This window comes from Clupea harengus, chromosome 26 (assembly GCF_900700415.2).
Source record: "Clupea harengus chromosome 26, Ch_v2.0.2, whole genome shotgun sequence".
Lineage (NCBI taxonomy): Eukaryota > Metazoa > Chordata > Actinopteri > Clupeiformes > Clupeidae > Clupea > Clupea harengus.
In genome coordinates, this window is record NC_045177.1 from 9,754,007 (window position 1) to 9,773,372 (window position 19,366).

The 19,366-nt window shown below is 40.9% G+C and overlaps 2 protein-coding genes across 3 annotated transcripts; both read right to left on the reverse strand.

Annotated features, from left to right (window-relative positions):
* Positions 1 to 1,089: 1,089 nt before the first annotated feature.
* On the reverse strand, positions 1,090 to 3,584 carry LOC116219845. The gene is made up of 4 exons (XM_031563790.2): positions 3,166 to 3,584; positions 2,619 to 2,942; positions 2,329 to 2,471; positions 1,090 to 1,886 (listed from the first exon to the last, which is right to left on the reverse strand). The coding sequence occupies exons 1-4, from the start codon at positions 3,233 to 3,235 to the stop codon at positions 1,689 to 1,691; spliced, it is 735 nt and encodes a 244-aa protein (XP_031419650.1). The 5' UTR covers positions 3,236 to 3,584; the 3' UTR covers positions 1,090 to 1,688.
* A 902-nt stretch (positions 3,585 to 4,486) lies between these two features.
* Positions 4,487 to 17,965, reverse strand: LOC116219906. 2 transcript variants are annotated; one of them, XM_042703940.1, is made up of 4 exons: positions 17,576 to 17,965; positions 6,194 to 6,517; positions 5,910 to 6,046; positions 4,487 to 5,698 (listed from the first exon to the last, which is right to left on the reverse strand). In XM_042703940.1, the coding sequence occupies exons 1-4, from the start codon at positions 17,643 to 17,645 to the stop codon at positions 5,486 to 5,488; spliced, it is 744 nt and encodes a 247-aa protein (XP_042559874.1). In that variant the 5' UTR covers positions 17,646 to 17,965; the 3' UTR covers positions 4,487 to 5,485. The 2 variants fall into 2 exon arrangements, with proteins under 2 accessions (XP_042559874.1, XP_031419907.1); XM_031564047.2 differs by lacking the exon at positions 17,576 to 17,965 and adding an exon at positions 6,740 to 6,933.
* Positions 17,966 to 19,366: the final 1,401 nt, after the last annotated feature.

The following is a 19,366-nucleotide window of genomic DNA, read 5'->3' on the forward strand; positions in this document are numbered from 1 at the left end:
CCAACCTGAATGCAATCTTTGCATTTTGTCACGGCCAAGAAAAGAGATATTTTGCAGAAAATGTGCTGGTGTTGCGCTGCATTTTTTCTTCTGCCTTAGTCTAATTCGACTACAATATGCGAATAGAAATAACAAGATCACTATCGCGTCATGGATGACGCATCATTTTTTTTTTTTTTGTTAAAGCCTGCCAGGATGTGTTTACAGGATGTGTTTACAAGAATACCTGAGCTGGATTAATTGCATTAACTCATAACACAGGTTTGCTCCTGATTCCTTGCTCATTACAGAATGCGTCACTCTTCCAAAAAAGGGAACATGATATTTTTTTGCCAGACAGGTGAATCACACTTGAACAGTGAATGTTTGTGATTGGTGCATTCTAATGTTCCCTGTCGGAAAAGAATATTTCGCCACGCCCATATCTGGGCCCTGGTCATTACCCCTGTTGGCCTGACACTGTTAACTTGGGTTTGGCCTTTGCCCTTTCACATCAGATCAAAACATGGCATGAAATATGAAATGATGCACATCAAACTTAAATCTGAGTAATCCAGGGCCATCAAATCTATACATTGTAATTTTGATTTATTAATAAAAATGGCTTTAACAATGAGTAGAATCTTTGTCTCTCTACTTGTTTCTGAAAGATTCTATAGATAGCTGTAGAACCTCACTAAGAAACAAACACTATTCCGCCAATCAACCAACCCATGTTGTAAAGTTTTTTAACCATAAACTGTATTAATTTATACAGCTCAGTGGAAAGTGTTCAGCGGGGAAATGATCTTGCCTCATAATTACATATAACAGAATAATTTCTGTGATGCACGCCCTATCGCTCAGAAGGACAAGAGAGCATGCCATTCCTCACAGCAGCCCAACAACAGGAAGTTTATGTATTTATAGAGGTATGTAAGTGTCAAACCACACGGGCCTTAGTGCAGGGGCCTCGGTTTTTGCGGAAAATGTGACGCTATTGCAGAGAAGTCCAATCATATTCACTCATTGTGTTCACTCAAGATGACAAACATAGACATTTAGAATGACATTTAGAATATATAACATTTGCAACATACACTGTGTATATGACAGGCATATTGAAATTATTCTATACAATCATATGACAATTAAAAAACCACAAAGGTGGATATTCAATTCGCACAAATATAATTTGGTGCATAACAGTTATATACATCTGATCATATTACATTTTGTGCATATTAAAATCACTTTTGTATTATAAAGTGGCAAACCTCTTACAACTACCTCATATATGTTACAGGTACACACAGATGAAGTACTGTATGTTAGTTTTGTTTGATCTACCCTGTATAAAAAGAAAGCAGTTTCTGGAAAGACAGCCAAAGGAGAATTGGCTGAGTATATTCATTCCTATGAAAGGTTAATAACTACATGACCCTTTGCTCCATGGATCACTACGGTCTTAAACGAACATTTCACAATCTGATGCTGCATTCGATCTCAATGACCAAAATGTTTGTGTTACACGAGTGAATGATACGTCAAAATGCTTCACACATTGGATTTAAACATCATTCAAAACATAAATTAAATAAATTCAAACCGGTTTAATTTTTCAAGCAAGCAAGTTTGTACACACAGGCTAATGAATTTCAGTGCACTTGTCAAATGAAAATATGAAGCTGGCGTGCCAGTGTTGATTCTTACTGAAGGGGGGTGGTAGGATGTGGGTTATTTGGGTGAAGCAAGTAGGCAGAGTTGTTGAGTACCTGGGCAGAGGAGTGAGACATAGAGGTGGCCCTCTGGGGCCTCATCTGCTCATAAACAGAATCAGGGCAATGTGCTGGGGGTCCAACGGCAGACTGGGGATGACACCTGTTCTTTCCATTGCACCTCTTCACCTGTGAGGACCAGACAGAATCAGAGAGGAAACAAAGAGAGAGAAAGAAAGAGAGAGAGAGGGGGAGGTGGAGAGATGAGATACAAGCCCGCGGAGAAGAAAAACAAGCTGTGACTCATGGCTCTAGTCGAGTATTTAGTCCGTCTTCGATTTGCTAATTGTGTAACTGTAACTTCCACGAATCCGACCCTGGTCTCTGTGTTTCTACTGTGTGTGCTGGGCACCTGTGATGGCATGGTGATGGCATGGTGCCAGTGTGTGTGCTGGGCACCTGTTATGGTGGTGATGGCATGGTGCCAGTGTGTGTGCTGGGCACCTGTGATGGTGGTGATGTCATGGTGCCAGTGTGTGTGCTGGGCACCTGGGATGGCATGGTGCCAGTGTGTGTGCTGGGCACCTGTGATGGTGGTTATGGCATGGTGCCAGTGTGCGCCTGCACTCACCAAGATGAGCAGGATAATGAGCACCAGCAGAACCAGTGAGCAGAAAGTGACAGCACCCACGATCCACAAGGTGGCCGTCTGACTGGACTCCTCTGTGCTGGTGGTTGCGTATGGCCCATGTGTGGGGCACACCTTCTCCGGGCCTGAGTTAAATGAACAACAATAATCCACTTTGTGACAACATTGAAAAACGGAGGATGGGAAATTCAGTGTAAATGCTATGCTAACCTCTAAAATATTTGACCAAATCACAAAATGAATTTCAGAGATCAAAATAAATGTATGCTTACCATTGACCACCAACAATGTTCCACCCTCTTTGTTTTCAGTTGCATGGCTTATTTCTTTAACATGTCTCAGGTACTGGCACCAGAAAACTCCAGTGTCATCTACGGTTAGGTTGCTAATTGTGGCCCTCAGCTTGTTGAAGCCTGTAACTTCAACCTTGTCCTTGTAGGCTACCGTGCGACTCGGAACCCCCTCTTTAAGGAGATAGAACAGCGACTGGCGTTGGTGGTAGCTCTTGTAAAGAAACACTGCATGTTGATTTGGTTTATCAGTGGAGCAAGTTATTTCTATCTTTTCCCCAATCCGTCTCCATTCTACATTTGAACCTTTGAAGAGAATCACATAGGAAGACAGTTAACATTCATGTAAGCCAATATCATGTTCATTTCATGCTAACACATCTGTTGTATATTTCTTGATTTAACTGTATCACTCACACTGAAATACTGTTTCAAATTATGCTTAATTCTTCACCTGATTCAGTACAACAACCCTTTTGTGAACTTCAATAATTCAGCAATTTGACAGTTTTGAAGTAGGCTATAGTACCTGTGACGAAACAGACCCAGAAGGAGACCTGCAGCAGGATGTGGAGGCGTCGCCACAGACACTCCATCATCTGATTTGTGGCGCCTCAGCAGCTCAGACTGACAGTTATGAAGACAGGAAGTACAGATACACACAGCGAGGAGGTACCATTTTTGCATATTTTAAAGGTGTGTTGTTAAGTGTTGTTAATTTCTAAAATACGTAAAACTCGGATATTCCTGAGATTAGATTTGCACTTGTTGTATGTATGTTAAAATACTTTGTGAATTTCCCTTATTTTGTATAAAACCAATCATTAAAAGGAGCCATTAAACCTCGTGTAGCAGGAAGGGTTAATTTGACGTCGTCACGGCACCGCTTGTTCACTTCTCCTCCTCTTTTCTAGCAGCGCTTTCTCCGATCGCCACTCTGCTGTATGGTGGCTGGGTTCGCCATAACGTCAATCAATCCAGTTTTAGCCTACTCGAGCTGCTCCTAATGTGTGTGTGTGATTTGTCTGCATGTGTGGCAGTGGCGTTTCTACATTAGGGGCACATGGGGCACTGCCCCACCAGATCCAGATGGCGCTGTGGTGCAGAAAGCTCAATACATCTGTGTTTTGTGGCAAAGTATATCTTATTGGTGGCCAAGCAGCGAAGCTGCGAAGTGACCTAGAGGGTTTCTATGTATTCTTCTTCTCATTATTATTATACATCTTCTTCTGCCATGGGAGTCTATGGCAGCCCCTAGAACCGCATGGTCAGAAGTTGTGAAATTTGGCACACTCTTTGGGACCAGTCCCCTCATCAATTTCACCAAGTTTCATGTCTCCCATTCGAACCCTCTAGCGCCACCAATGGTTCAAAGTTTGTTTCGAATCCAGCCAAAGCCGACGAGCTTGTCATGTCTCTGATTCTCTGTTTAGCGACACTGTACGCCACTGCAAAGGAAGCCAGGTACACCGCTGTCGATAGCTACCTGTAGTCAAGCTGTATATAGTCAATGCAATCCTCACACAAACTATCAAAATTATTTTTGATTTTCAAAACCGTTTGTCCGGTACAGCCAATCGAAATCGGCAGCTGAGCCGCCAAACAGAAAGTTGTGTCGTATCTCAGCAAATCTTTGATGGATTCACGACAAACTTGCTGCGTGTACTCGGAACCCTCTTCTGAGGATGTCGAAAGTTTCCTCTGGGTCATCTGACCTGCTTGGCCACCCCATTGCTGTATGCAGCTATATTTTTATTTAATATGCAAAATAGCGATTCAATTGTAAATGTGTGTGTGAATAAACTAGACTCACAAGCATTATTTGAACTATGTGTCTATCTAATCTTTTTATTTTATTGCAATCTATTTTATTACTTTGTTGCTGTATTATAAGCAACATCTTTGTGTCGCGCTGAGAACTGAAGCATGTAAAATGTAATTGAAATAGGATTTCTGCTCCCTGCCGGCACTCAAAATGCAGCTCATAGCCTATGCCTACCTGGGTATATAGGAAATTGCTTATATAATAATATAATAATATAATAATCAGCTAGCTCTATTTTTGTGACGATGACTTGACGTCATACAAAATTGCCCTACCAAAAATTTCAGGCTAAAATCGCCACATAATTTACTTGTTAAACACTTTTATTCAATGCTACATAATCCATGCTACATATATAACAATTGCAACATACACTGTGTATATGACAGGCATATTGAAATTAATCTATACAATCATATGACAATTAAAAAACCACAAAGGTGGATATTCAATTCGCACAAATATAATGTGGTGCATAACAGTTATATACATCTGATCATATTACATTTTGTGCATATTAAAATCAGTTTTGTATTATAAAGTGGCAAACCTCTTACAACTACCTCATATATGTTACAGGTACACACAGATGAAGTACTGTATGTTAGTTTTGTTTGATCTACCCTGTATAAAAAGAAAGCAGTTTCTGGAAAGACAGCCAAAGGAGAATTGGCTGAGTATATCCATTCCTATGAAAGGTTAATAACTACATGACCCTTTGCTCCATGTATCACTACGGTCTTACACGAACATTTCACAATCTGATGCTGCATTCGATCTCAATGACCAAAATGTTTGTGTTACACGAGTGAATGATACATCAAAATGCTTCACACATTGGATTTAAACATAATTCAAAACATAAATTAAATAAATTCAAACCGGTTTAATTTTTCAAGCAAGCAAGTTTGGACACACAGGCTAATGAATTTCAGTGCACTTGTCAAATGAAAATATGAAGCTGGCGTGCCAGTGTTGATTCTTACTGAAGGGGGGTGGTAGGATGTGGGTTATTTGGGTGAAGCTAGTAGGTAGGGTTGATGAGTACCCGGGCAGAGGAGTGAGACATAGAGGTGGCCCTCTGTGGAGACATAGAGGTGGCCCTCTGTGGAGACATAGAGGTGGCCCTCTGGGGCCTCATCTGCTCATAAACAGAATCGGAGCGATGTGCTGGGGGTCCAACGGCAGACTGGGGATGACACCTGTACTTTCCATTGTGTACACAGCACCTCTTCACCTGTGAGGACCAGACAGAATCAGAGAGGAAACAAAGAAAGAAAGAGAGAGAGGGGGAGGTGGAGAGATGAGATACAAGCCCGTGGGGAAGAAAAACAAGCTGTGACTCATGGCTCTAGTCGAGTATTTAGTCCGTCTTCGACTTGCTAATTGTGTAACTGTAACTTCCACGAATCCGACCCTGGTCTCTGTGTTCCTACTGTGTCACTCACCGAGATGAGCAGGATAATGAGCACCAGCAGAACCAGTGAGCAGACGGTGACAGCACCCACGATCCACAAGGTCTGACTGGACTCCTCTGTGCTGGTGGTTGCGTATGGCCCATGTGTGGGGCACACCTTCTCCGGCCCTGAGTTAAATGAACAACAATAATCCACTTTGTGACAACATTGAAAAATGGAGGATGGGAAATTTAGTGTAAATACTTTGCCAACCCCTAAAATATTTGACCAAATCACAAAATGAATTTCAGAGATCAAAATAAATATATACTTACCATTGACCACCAACAATGTTTCACCCTCTTTGTTTTCAGTTTCATGGTTTGTTGGTCCATCATGTCTCAAGTACTGGCACCAGAAAACTCCAGTGTCATTTACGGTTAGGTTGCTAATTGTGGCTCTCAGCTTGTTGAAGCCTGTAACTTTAACCTTGTCCTTGTAGGCTACCGTGCGACTCGGAACCCCCTCTTTAAGGAGATAGAACACCGACTGCCTTTGGTGGTAGCTCTTGTAAAGATACACTGCACTTTGAGTTGGTTTATCAGTGGAGCAAGTTATTACTATCTTTTCCCCAACCCGTCTCCATTCTACATTTGAACCTTTGAAGAGAATCACATAGGAAGACAGTAAACATTCATGTAAGCCAAAATCATGTTCATTTCATGCTAACACATCTGTTGTATATTTCTCGATTTTACTGTACCACTCACACTGAAATACTGTTTCAAATTATGCTTAATTCTTCACCTGATTCAGTAAAACAACCTCTTGTGAACTTCAATAATTCATCAATTTGACAGTTTTGAAGTAGGCTATAGTACCTGTGACGAAACAGACCCAGAAGGAGACCTGTAGCAGGATGTGGAGGCGTCGCCACAGACACTCCATCATCTGATTTGTGGCGCCTCGGCAGCTCACACTGACAGTTATGAAGACAGGAAGTACTGACGCACACAGCGCAGAGGTACCATTTTTGCATATTTTAAAAGTGTGTTGTTCATTGTTGTTAATTTCTGAAATACATAGAATTCGGCTGAGATTAGATTTGCACAAGTTGTATGTATATTAAAATACTTTGTGAATTTCCCTTATTTTGAATAAAACCACTAATTAAAAGGAGCCATTAAACCTCGTGTAGCAGGAAGGGTTAATTTTACGTCACGACACCACTTGTTCACTTCTCCCCGCCCTATCTATTCTATGGCTGATAACGCTGTTTTGCTTCTCGTCTCCTCCTCCTTCCTAGCAGCGCTTACTCCGATTGCCACTCTGCTGTATGGTGGCTGGGTTTGCCATAACGTCCTCTAATCCAGTTTTAGCGTACTCGTGCTGCTGCTGATGTGTGTGCCCTGTTTGTCTGTCACTGACCACTCACTTGGTGAGTGGATTACACGTACCATATTTAGTTTCCCCATTTTGCTTACTTTCCTGTTGGCTATTTATTGTTGATGTTTTGTTAGTTGCTTTGCATTTATTTTCTGTGTAACTAATAGCTTTCTTAATGTGCTGCTGCCTGTAACCTGCTTTGGCAACAGGGCCTAAATTTGTTTGGTTTTGGTCGTTTTGCATTCAATATCCTTTTGCTTGTGCTGGGTGGTCAGTGGTGGCAGTATGTTTGGTGTGACCTCCAGAGGTACTGCCCTCACTACCTAATAATCTGCCCCTACTGGTAGGCCTCAATCCAGTTTATATTCTGACTAACAAGACTGGAGTATAACAGTAAACTGAACAAGTAACAAAATAAAAAAAAAGATATTTATGATAAAGAGAAACAGTCCATGATAGGAATCAAAACTATGGAAAACTCTGGAAACTCTTTAGAAACTCTTTACAAAACAAAAAATACCTAGACCTTGAAATACGAAAGAGCAGGAACCAACGCAGGGAGCTGATAGCCTGGAGCTTGATGAGGGAACAGGAACAGACTGGTGGGAGTTGAGTCCATAGAACACGAGACCAGACAAGTGAACAAGTGAAGGGAGTGAGGAGAGTACATAGTGTGGTGGAGGGAGTGACAGGTGTGCATGATTAGGGAATCAGGGGACTGGGAATGTGACTGAGGCAGGTGAGTTGAATCAGGAGGGGGCGTGGCAGGAGTAGAGTTCAGCGCTGGCGTGACACACAGCTTCCTGTAAAAGATTACATGCAGACATTCCCCTTTTGGGAGAGCAAAATCATGTAGTCAAAATTATGTGTATAAATGCCTAATTGTAGCACTGATTGAGCATTACATTGAATGTACAGCACTTAAAAGTGCACAATACCTGGTTGCAGAAAAGAGCAATTCAGCAGCCATCTCTTAGAAAGCCATCACAGCTTCCTAATAGTAGATCTATTGCATTCATTGGACATGTGATAGTAATTAAAACATACAGAAATATAGATTGGAGCTAAGTTTGCAATCATGTGTCAGGATGTATCAATGCAACTCAAGTGAGCTAAGGACAAGTTTTGGATTCATGTGAATTCATGAAGACTACAATATTCAGACCGACCCCCATAATGTGCACACCAAACACTGGTGAAGAACAGACATGTGAAGGTGAGGAAAAGCCTACAAACAGTTTTGCTATGGAACCCAAGATACAAAGGAAGCACTGGTTTATCAATCTGGTTCTGGTTGGTCGTTTTGAATTCAGTCTCGGTGGATTCTTGAAAATGGAATTAGGAGCACTAGGTGGCGCCAGAGGACCATACTTTATTCAGAGATTATCTGTCTCATACACCGCTGTCAGGACAGACTGACAGTTCCAACATATGGGACAAAAAGTAATTTTATACAGGTTACCTACTGCAACCTTAAGTGTCGTCACAGTCTTCAACATACTGTATAAAAAAAAATTAAGATCCATGGGTAAAACGTCTCCGTTTGATACAAATAAACAAAACAAAAAAGGCTACTTTTAATTATAATAATAATAAAAACAATTGTTTAATATTCAACCAAAGCATTAGGTTTTTGTAAGATCCATGGGTAACACGTCTGTATCAAAAAAGGGGGATATGTGATTGATGAATCCCAAAAGGATCTGTATGCTGATAACTGAATAGGTGACAATCGCCACAGGTTTGTCCGGTTAGAACATGAATGGATGCCAAAGTCCCATTGATGACGGATGAACTGTATTTCCACACACACACACACTCGAGACATGAATTGAATGTTGACCGTGAATATAATTATCCTTGTAAGAGACTTATATTCAACTGGATGATAATGAATGATTGAAGGCCGTGATTGAGTTATCCGTGAAATGACTGATACAATGATCCGTGAATATTGATGGACATCCTTGTTTGAATGTTTGATGTTTGAATGCTTGTGTTGAATTGTTTGATGAATCCTTGTTTGAACCGTGGTTTCTATGAATGACATGACACCATTTTAACACCACTGTACAATGCATCCATGTCTTCCTGATTCTATTCAATATTACATCTACACCAGATTGACGGAGGTCTGCTGATCTAGCCATGGCAAGCAGCCTAATAACAACCAGTTTAGATCTGTATTTTGGATATATATTTCCCAGGGTGTAGTATACCATTAACAATTCGTTTTTCGATGCAAAGGATCCTATTGGATTACAGATCTCTCTTTCCTCCGTGCACAAAACAATCTGCAATTTAGCATTGCTGTCTTTAGCCCTAGTGAAGACTTTACATTGCCCACCCCCCTCCCCACACTATGCTTTACCTCCAATTGATGATACTGATTTCATTTTCATTTTGAGGCCATTTCTATCTCACTTTAGAGCTTCTGATTTTTATTAAATAACCTAATTATTATGATTAATAGATCTATCAAGAAAAGATGATCTAATGAGAATATCTGGTATTTGGAGAGTCCTATAGATGACCCAGAGTGTAAAATAGTAGACGTGTGTGTGTTGGGTTTGTCCCTCCTGTAAAACTATTGTGAATTATAAAGTTTTTATTCAATGAAGAATGTGTATGCTGGCTAAGAAGTCTGGGCTATTGCAGTGCTCTTGATCTCCAGGGTGAAGATGGGATGGTGTCGGTCTATGTCATAACTTGTAACAAGTGTGCAAAATGTGGAAAAAGACATGCAATATTGTCGTCAAATAAATGAAACAGCTTTATTAATAAAATATATAATTTCATATATCATCAGGATTCAATTTCTGCTTTTACTGAAGAATGATCGTATTCTTTTTAAAAATCCGAATCTTTTCTTCTCTGCCTTTTTCTCCTTTTTCTTCAGTTCAGCTTTGTTCCCCTGCAGATCACTCTCTGCAACTTGTTGAGGTATATCATTATCCTGAGGAAAAATAAGAAACCAGTCTTTGAATGTATGAAGTAAGTATGTACAAAAACTTAAAAAGCCATACAATGTCACAAGAAATGATTCAGGTAAATTTTCAATGTCACAAAGTTAAACATCATTCAAGGAAGGCCACAGAAAAGAGTGCAGCCCTGGGAAACAGAGAGAATAGTACCTGGAGTGTGACCACTGCAGTGCCACTGGCCCCATGTGTTTGAAAATGGCCCCATTGTGCCTCGCACACCTCAGATGGACTCTGAAAAAATATAACACATGTCCACATATCAAGTTATTTGTATATTTTATACAGTTAGAAATGCCTCCTCAAGGCAACAGGCAATATCTGGTGCCCAGAAACACAAAAAGCCTGTCTTACCGGTCTGTCCATCTGGATCCTCAGGTCTTTCATGACCTTGTCTTTGCAGACAACAACGGACATAAAAGTGCACAGCAGGGCCTCCTCTCTTTCCCTCATCTCTCTCTCCCACGCTACTCTCTCCTGCACCCTCTCCCTCTTCAGAGCCTCCTCTCTTTCCCTCATCTCTCTCTCCCACGCTACTCTCTCCTGCACCCTCTCCCTCTCCAGAGCCTTCTCCTTATCCCTCATCTCTCTCTCCTGCACCCTCTCCCTCGCCAGAGCCTCCTTTCTCCTCACAATCGCTCTCTCCTCGGCCCACTTCCTCTCCAGAGCCTCCTCCCTATCCCTCATCTCTCTCTTCCTCTCCAGAGCCTCCTCTCTGTCCCGCATCTCACTCTCCAACTCTACTCTCAAATGCACACTCTCCCTCTCCATAGCCCTCAACTTCATTTCATTTTCTTCATTTTTCTCTTGCAGGAGATTCTGCAGGTTCCTGCGGTCCTCCTCAAGAGCAGTGAAAATATCCTCGAGCTCCTTCAGCTCAGCGACCCTGTCTTGCTTTTCCATCTTTCGACAGATCTCCTTCACTTTAACAGAGGCCCTGTTAGCAAGGAAAATGCTGTTTTACAATACGTTCACTTTTAAGTGATAGATTCCACATCTGGTTATATTATATCCACATTGTACTAATATAGGCCTAGTGGATTGGTTAGTTCTAGTTACGGCTCTAATTATGGCTAGCCTGTAGGACGAGCACGGTGAAGTAGTCTAAAATTAAGACGCTGCAAACGGTGTGTCGAGGTATCGGTACTTACATTTGGATGAGATGCTGGTTTTAAAATCAAATGTAAGAGTGAAAACGTGTACAAATCAAGCCATAAATATATTTGCGTGCCGCTTTCCGAAGTAGAATGCAAGAAAATGATTCGAATATTTAGTTGTTTCCATGGTACATATTTAGGAATGGAATTAAAACACGTCATTGTGGGTCAATGTTGTATGACGTCATGTCATTGTCACAAAAATAGAGGTAGCTGATTATTATAAGCAGTAGGCTTATATGGACAGGTAGGCATAGGCTATGGGCTGCATTCTGAGTGCTGGCAGGGAGCAGAAATCCTATTTCAAATATATTTTACATGCTTCAGTGCTCAGCGCGACACAAACGGTGTGTAATACAGCAACAAAGTAAAATAGATTGCAACAAAGTGAAAAGATTAGATAGACACATAGTTCAAATAACTTGCATGCTTTATCAAGCTTGTGGCACACACATACAACATGAAGCGAAAGGCACAACTGAAACAAATAACAGCAACAAATCATGCTGCTAAATGAACAAAACGTACATAAAATGTTGTCTTATAAACAGAAATTATTTCAGGCGGCAACACGGAGGCTGGTTCCAAAACGGTAGAAGACTAGTGATAGCTAACGAGCAGTAACGTTAGTGGCGTAGATCTGTCTAAGTACGATATGTATGATTCTTTTTTTCTTGGTCACGGGTTGCTAGGCAGAATTCAAGGGGCACAATTACAACTGCCCCTAAACCCAATGTAAGTTTTGGGATGTCTCGATCACACTCGCATATTGTTTCGATAGCAACAGTCTTACATTTGCAGCGCTGCCCCAGAGGGCGAGGGACAGCGGAGAGCAGGCAGCATTTCACAGAGCAAGCACAAACACAGAAAAACACACGAATCAAATAACCCAGCACTATAATGCGTGTGAGTCTAGTTTATTCAAACACACACATTTACAATTGAATCGCTACTTTGCATGTTAAATAAGATAAGATATTGTAGCGTAGCTCAGATTCCGTGTTATTGTTATGCCGCGGTGTATTGTGGGAGTACTACACCGCAGCTGTTAGCTTAGCCACAGTGCTATGTGTTGTGTACATAGACATAGTATACATGTCTATGTCTATACTATGTCTATGGTTGTGTATGTCCCATTGTTGTGTGTGTGGTTGATGTAGAATCATTCCTGTTCTGTATTAATGTGTTTTGTACATAACTGACGTGTCAACCGTGTTCCTGTGGTATAGATGTTGTGATTATAATCTTGTGTATCTACTTTTAATCTTTGTACGAGTATGACTTGAGTGTTCGAGAACAGTAAAAAGTTCGGAAACCATTCATCGTCTCGAGCCTCATTCTTATCTTCGCCACAATATATTTTGCCACATATCACAGATATATTGAGCTTTCTGCACCACAGCGTCATCATCTGGATTTGGTGGGGCTGTGCCCCTAATGTAGAAACGCCACTGACACACACACAGGTACATTCTAACACGTTACAGAGGGTACAGACATTTACATTTACATTAAGTCATTTAGCAGACGCTTTTATCCAAAACGACGTATATTCATATCATATTATTTAGCATCGCATTGAATTGCATTGCATTGCGATAGGAGTGAATTGTATCTTATCGCATTAGTAGTTGCTTCATATGGATCTACCCCAGTGGCGCTATCCACTGGTTTGACCGGCTTGATGCAAACTGGACCCGCAGTACAGAAACCACGGCGACCCAGGAGGAAGACAAGAGCTTCAAACTGCAAAGCACGTTCCTGTCAGCGGACCCCTCACACGCACCTTACAGATGTGTTGTGCTTAACAGTGAATGGAAGGCTGAGGACGAGGGAACGATGCCGGGTGAGTAAGACCGTCATCATCATCAAGCCTTTCCTGGTACATGACATGACCAGGTCAACTAGGAGAAGATTCTGATGGGTGGATATTTAGTCCTTGTATTCTCCTACTACCCTAGGTTGACAACAAACTCATAAAAGGCAAGACTTTGTCCTTCTTCAGTTATCACTGATTGCGAATAATACAAATCTCAGAGAGACTCTCTTAACGCTTCTGCCTCTCTTAACGCTTTTCTTGTTGTCAAAACTCCGCAAGTTTTTGTCCTAGAGACATATAAAGATAACCCACATGAACCTTGAACCCGTTTCTTTTCAAATATATACAGTTCGAACTTCGAAAATAAAATATAAATAAGCGCTTTGTAAGGAGAATAGAGCTGATATCATGCACATTTCAGTCTGTGAGTGAGGTTTCTGCTCCTAAGGACCTACCCATTAGCAAATGACAGCTATTCATATGATGGTAATGATATGTTGGTATGATGGTTACTAATGAAGTAATGGTGATTCAGTGATCTCTATTGGGCCATGGTGTGGCGAGATGTCCCAGGTGTCCCAGGTAACTCATCAATATGCATTTGTAGGGACACACATTTTGGAGAGGCACAGGTCACTCTGCTATTATAAATATGTAGTAGTGAAACCACACACACTTTCTGAATGCTAAACTCACATATGTATAGCCAACACCTATGTTTACAAGGTTCAGAGTTCAAAACTCTTGGTCCGAAATCTTTAAAAAAAAAAAAAATTGTACAAATTCTGAGCAGCTCTGAATTGCTGATTTTTACATTTGATTTAAATACAATTTTGTTTTACTACATTCCTTTTACTATAATGTTGTTATTGCTGATGTCTTCTATAACATAATCATATATGCCACTTGTGCATCAATACTTTTAGCTAGGGGAAATATACAAAAACATCAAGGCATGTTAGACTTCCTAAAAAAGTCAAACAGGCCTCTGACCCTGAAGGGTTAAGCTCCTTAACTCTGTGTTCAATGGAATTTTGTCTTTTTTAACATTATTCAAGGCCCTTATGCATATTTTCCTCAATGTGTTTGTATTTCAGTGCTCACATTATCTTTCCTCAATGTGTTTGTATTTCAGTACTCACACTCACCTCATAAAACAATCCTTGTGGGAAACCTTTGGGACAGTGACAAAGTACACAGGCCCAACCGTAAAATCTACTCTCCTAAATCATGTTTCTAACTGGATTACAAATGCAACATGTCTCCATGTGTTGGGACCTTAGTGGAGAAATACATCTGTTGTAAACACAGTACTTAGTAGGTATCATTCTGAATGGTTCTGCAGGTGGCAAAACAAGTGTGTTTTTTTTCGACTATGTCAATGCGGAACAATGAGAAACGCATTTGCTAGCCTTGGCCGTGGGCCATTTTGGCTCGGGCCTAGTGGGAAATTACATTTTAGAGCTATTCAAGGCTGTGTATTGTTACTGTATACCCAGTGGAACTGGAGGATAGGCTTTTGTTAAGACTCAGATAAATGTAGAAAGAACCAGTTTACCACTAACAATATGCCATCTTTTTAAATATTTCAGTTCGGTGATGGACTGTAGAATACTGTGCAGTATTTTCATATACTTTTTACATTTTTGCCATTTAATCAACAGGTGCTCTTCGAAGGCCCTCCGCCCAGCCCATGCTGAGTATGTGTTTTAGGTCATGTTCTGTCCTGGAGTTTTGCCTCTCTTATCTGGGTCCTTTGGTTCATTAATAATAGTTAGTAATAATAGTTAGTTCATTAACCTCTAGTTCATTAACCTCTCGTTCATTAACCTCTCGTTCATTAACCTCTAGTTACTAGTTAAGATGAAGCACTGCACTGACTTTCACTTTTGAGCATTACTGACCAAGGAAGAAGAATCACACTAACAGGTTTATGCTCATGTCAAGCCTACATTCGTGTTCAATCAACCATGAATTTGCCATTGACCTAATTCTAAACTAGCTTCAACTAGTAGGGGAAGACTTTCATGTCTGGCCAAATGAGGAACAGTGAAGGGAAAAGTACAGCCTTCCTCCTTCGGACTTTCAGATCTCTCTTATTGTTGATGCAGCTACTGTGTAGGCTTGGTATACAGCCAGGACTGCGATCAGCACTGTGATTAAAGTGCGTGCGATCAGCACTGTGATTAAAGTGCCTGTTCTTTTGTTATTTCAGGCCCTGAACAGGAATTCTTTGACTGCATCTTTACAAACTCACCTCATAAAACAATCCTTGTGGGGAACCTTTGGGACAGTGACAAAGTACACAGGCCCAACTGTAAAATGTACTCTCCTAAATCATGTTTCTAACTGGATTACAAATGCAACATGTCTCCATGTGTTGGGACCTTAGTGGAGAAATACATCTGTTGTAAACACAGTACAGGTATCATTCTGAGTGGTATTGCAGGTGGCAAAACCTGTGTGTTTTTTTCCACTATGTCAATGCGAAATGTAATAAACACTTTTATTCAATGCTACATAATCAATGCTACATTTATAACGATTGCAACATACACTGGGTACAGTATATGACAGGCATATTGAAAATATTTTCTATACAATCATATGACAATTAACAAACCACAAAAGTGGACATTCAATTCACACAAAGATAATTTGGTGTATAACAGTTATATACATCTGATCATATTACATTTTGTGCATATTAAAATCAGTTTTGTATTATAAAGTGGCAAACCTCTTACAACTACCTCATATATGTTACAGGTACACACAGATGAAGTACTGTATGTTAGTTTTGTTTGATCTACCCGGTATAAAATAAAAGCAGTTTCTGGAAAGACAGCCAAAGGAGAATTGGCTGAGTATATCCATTCCTATGAAAGGTTAATAACTACATGACCCTTTGCTCCATGGATCACGAAGGTCTTACACGAACATTTCACAATCTGATGCTGCATTTGATCTCAATAACTGAAATGTTTGTGTTACACGAGTGAATGATACATCAAAATGCTTTTGAAACAAATTAAACCCGGTTTAACAGAGTATTTCAAGCAAGCAAGCATGTATACGCAGGCTAATACATTTCAGTGCACTTGTCAAATGAAAATATGAAGCTGGCATGCCAGTGTTGATTCTTACTGAAGCGGGGTGGTAGGATGTGGGTTATTTGGGTGAAGCTAGTAGGTAGGGTTGGTGAGTACCTGTACTTTCCTCTGGGGCCTCATCTGCTCATAAACAGAATCGGAGCGATGTGCTGGGGGTCCAACGGCAGACTGGGGATGACACTTGTACTTTCCATTGTGTACACAGCACCTCTTCACCTGTGAGGACCAGACAGAATCAGAGAGGAAACAAAGAAAGAAAGAGAGAGAGAGAGGGGGAGGTGGAGAGATGAGATACAAGCCCGTGGAGAAGAAAAACAAGTTGTGACTCATGGCTCTAGTCGAGTATTTAGTCCGTCTTCGACTTGCTAATTGTGTAACTGTAACTTCCACCAATCCGACCCTGGTCTCTGTGTTCCTACTGTGTCACTCACTGAGATGAGCAGGATAATGAGCACCAGCAGAACCAGTGAGCAGACGGTGACAGCACCCACGATCCACAAGGTCTGACTGGACTCCTCTGTGCTGGTGGATGGATACGACCCATGTGTGGGGCACACCTTCTCCGGCCCTGAGTTAAATTAACAACAATAATCCACTTTGTGACAACATTGAAAAACGGATGATGGTAAATTTAGTGTAAATGCTTTGCTAACCCCTACAATATTTTAGCAAATCACAAAATGAATTTCAGAGATTAAAATAAATGTATGCTTACCATTGACCACCAACAATGTTTCACCCTCTTTGTTTTCAGTTTCATGGTTTGTTGGTCCATCATGTCTCAAGTACTGGCACCAGAAAACTCCAGTGTCATTTACGGTTAGGTTGCTAATTGTGGCTCTCAGCTTGTTGAAGCCTGTAACTTCAACCTTGTCCTTGTAGGCTACCGTGCGACTCGGAACCCCCTCTTTAAGGAGATAGAACACCGACTGGCGTTGGTGGTAGCTCTTATAAAGATACACTGCATTTTGATTTAGTTTATCAGTGGAGCAAGTTATTTCTATCTTTTCCCCAACCCGTCTCCATTCTACATTTGAACCTTTGAAGAGAATCACATAGGAAGACAGTAAACATTCATGTAAGCCAAAATCATGTTCATTTCATGCTAACACATCTGTTGTATATTTCTCGATTTTACTGTACCACTCACACTGAAATACTGTTTCAAATTATGCTTAATTCTTCACCTGATTCAGTAAAACAACCTCTTGTGAACTTCAATAATTCATCAATTTGACAGTTTTGAAGTAGGCTATAGTACCTGTGACGAAACAGACCCAGAAGGAGACCTGCAGCAGGATGTGGAGGCGTCGCCACAGACACTCCATCATCTGATTTGTGGCGCCTCGGCAGCTCACACTGACAGTTATGAAGACAGGAAGTACTGACGCACACAGCGCAGAGGTACCATTTTTGCATATTTTAAAAGTGTGTTGTTCATTGTTGTTAATTTCTGAAATACATAAAATTCGGCTGAGATTAGATTTGCACAAGTTGTATGTATATTAAAATACTTTGTGAATTTCCCTTATTTTGAATAAAACCACTAATTAAAAGGAGCCATTAAACCTCGTGTAGCAGGAAGGGTTAATTTTACGTCACGACACCACTTGTTCACTTCTCCCCGCCCTATCTATTCTATGGCTGATAACGCTGTTTTGCTTCTCGTCTCCTCCTCCTTCCTAGCAGCGCTTACTCCGATTGCCACTCTGCTGTATGGTGGCTGGGTTTGCCATAACGTCCTCTAATCCAGTTTTAGCGTACTCGTGCTGCTGCTGATGTGTGTGTGTTTTGTCTGCATGTGTGTGCCCTGTTTGTCTGTCACTGACCACTCACTTGGTGAGTGGATTACACGTACCATATTTAGTTTCCCCTTTTTGCTTACTTTCCTGTTGGCTATTTATTGTTGATGTTTTGTTAGTTGCTTTGCATTTATTTTCTGTGTAACTAATAGCTTTCTTAATTTGCTGCTGCCTGTAACTTGCTTTGGCAACTGGGCCTACATTTGTTTGGTTTTGGTCGTTTTGCATTCAATATCCTTTTGCTTGTGCTGGGAGGTCAATGGTGGCAGTATGTTTGGTGTGACCTCCAGAGGTACTGCCCTCACTACCTAATAATCTGCCCCTACTGGTAGGCCTCAATCCAGTTTATATTCTGACTAACAAGACTGGAGTATAACAGTAAACTGAACAAGTAACAACATAAAAAAAAAGATATTTATGATAAAGAGAAACAGTCCATGATAGGAATCAAAACTATGGAAAACTCTGGAAACTCTTTAGAAACTCTTTACAAAACAAAAAATACCTAGACCTTCAAATACGAAAACGCAGGGAGCTGATAGTCTGGAGCTTGATGAGGGAACAGGAACAGACTGGTGGGAGTTGAGTCCATAGAACACGAGACCAGACAAGTGAACAAGTGAAGGGAGTGAGGAGAGTACATCGTGTGGTGGAGGGAGTGACAGGTGTGCATGATTAGGGAATCAGGGGACTGGGAATGTGACTGAGGCAGGTGAGTTGAATCAGGAGGGGGCGTGGCAGGAGTAGAGTTCAGCGCTGGCGTGACACACAGCTTCCTGTAAAAGATTACATGCAGACATTCCCCTTTTGGGAAAGCAAAATCATGTAGTCAAAATTATGTGTATAAATGCCTTGTAATTGTAGCACTGATTGAGCATTACATTGAATGTACAGTCATTTAAAACGGACAATACCTGGTTGCAGAAAAGAGCAATTCAGCAGCCATCTCTTAGAAAGCCATCACAGCTTCAGAAGAATGAGACCTGAAGACACTTTCCTAATAGTAGATCTACTGCATTCATTGGACATGTGATAGTAAGTTTGCAATCATGTGTCAGGATGTATCAATGCAACTCAAGTGAGCTAAGGACGAGTTTTGGATTCATGTGAATTCATGAAGACTACAATATTCAGACCACAGACCCCCATAATGTGCACACCAAACACTGGTGAAGAACAGACATTTGAAGGCGAGGAAAAGCCTACAAACAGTTTTGCCATGGAACCCAAGATACAAAGGAAGCACTGGT

Coding starts and splice junctions, on each gene's coding strand:
- LOC116219906 (XM_042703940.1), bottom strand. CDS start 17,645: ATGATGGAGTGTCTGTGGCGACGCCTCCACATCCTGCTGCAGGTCTCC. Junction 6,518..17,575: donor CTGGGTCTGTTTCGTCACAG/GTACTATAGCCT, acceptor TTCTCTTCAAAG/GTTCAAATGTAGAATGGAGA. Junction 5,699..5,909: donor TCATTATCCTGCTCATCTCG/GTGAGTGACACA, acceptor TGGTCCTCACAG/GTGAAGAGGTGCTGTGTACA.
- LOC116219845 (XM_031563790.2), bottom strand. CDS start 3,235: ATGATGGAGTGTCTGTGGCGACGCCTCCACATCCTGCTGCAGGTCTCC. Junction 2,943..3,165: donor CTGGGTCTGTTTCGTCACAG/GTACTATAGCCT, acceptor TTCTCTTCAAAG/GTTCAAATGTAGAATGGAGA. Junction 2,472..2,618: donor AACATTGTTGGTGGTCAATG/GTAAGCATACAT, acceptor CATTTAACTCAG/GCCCGGAGAAGGTGTGCCCC.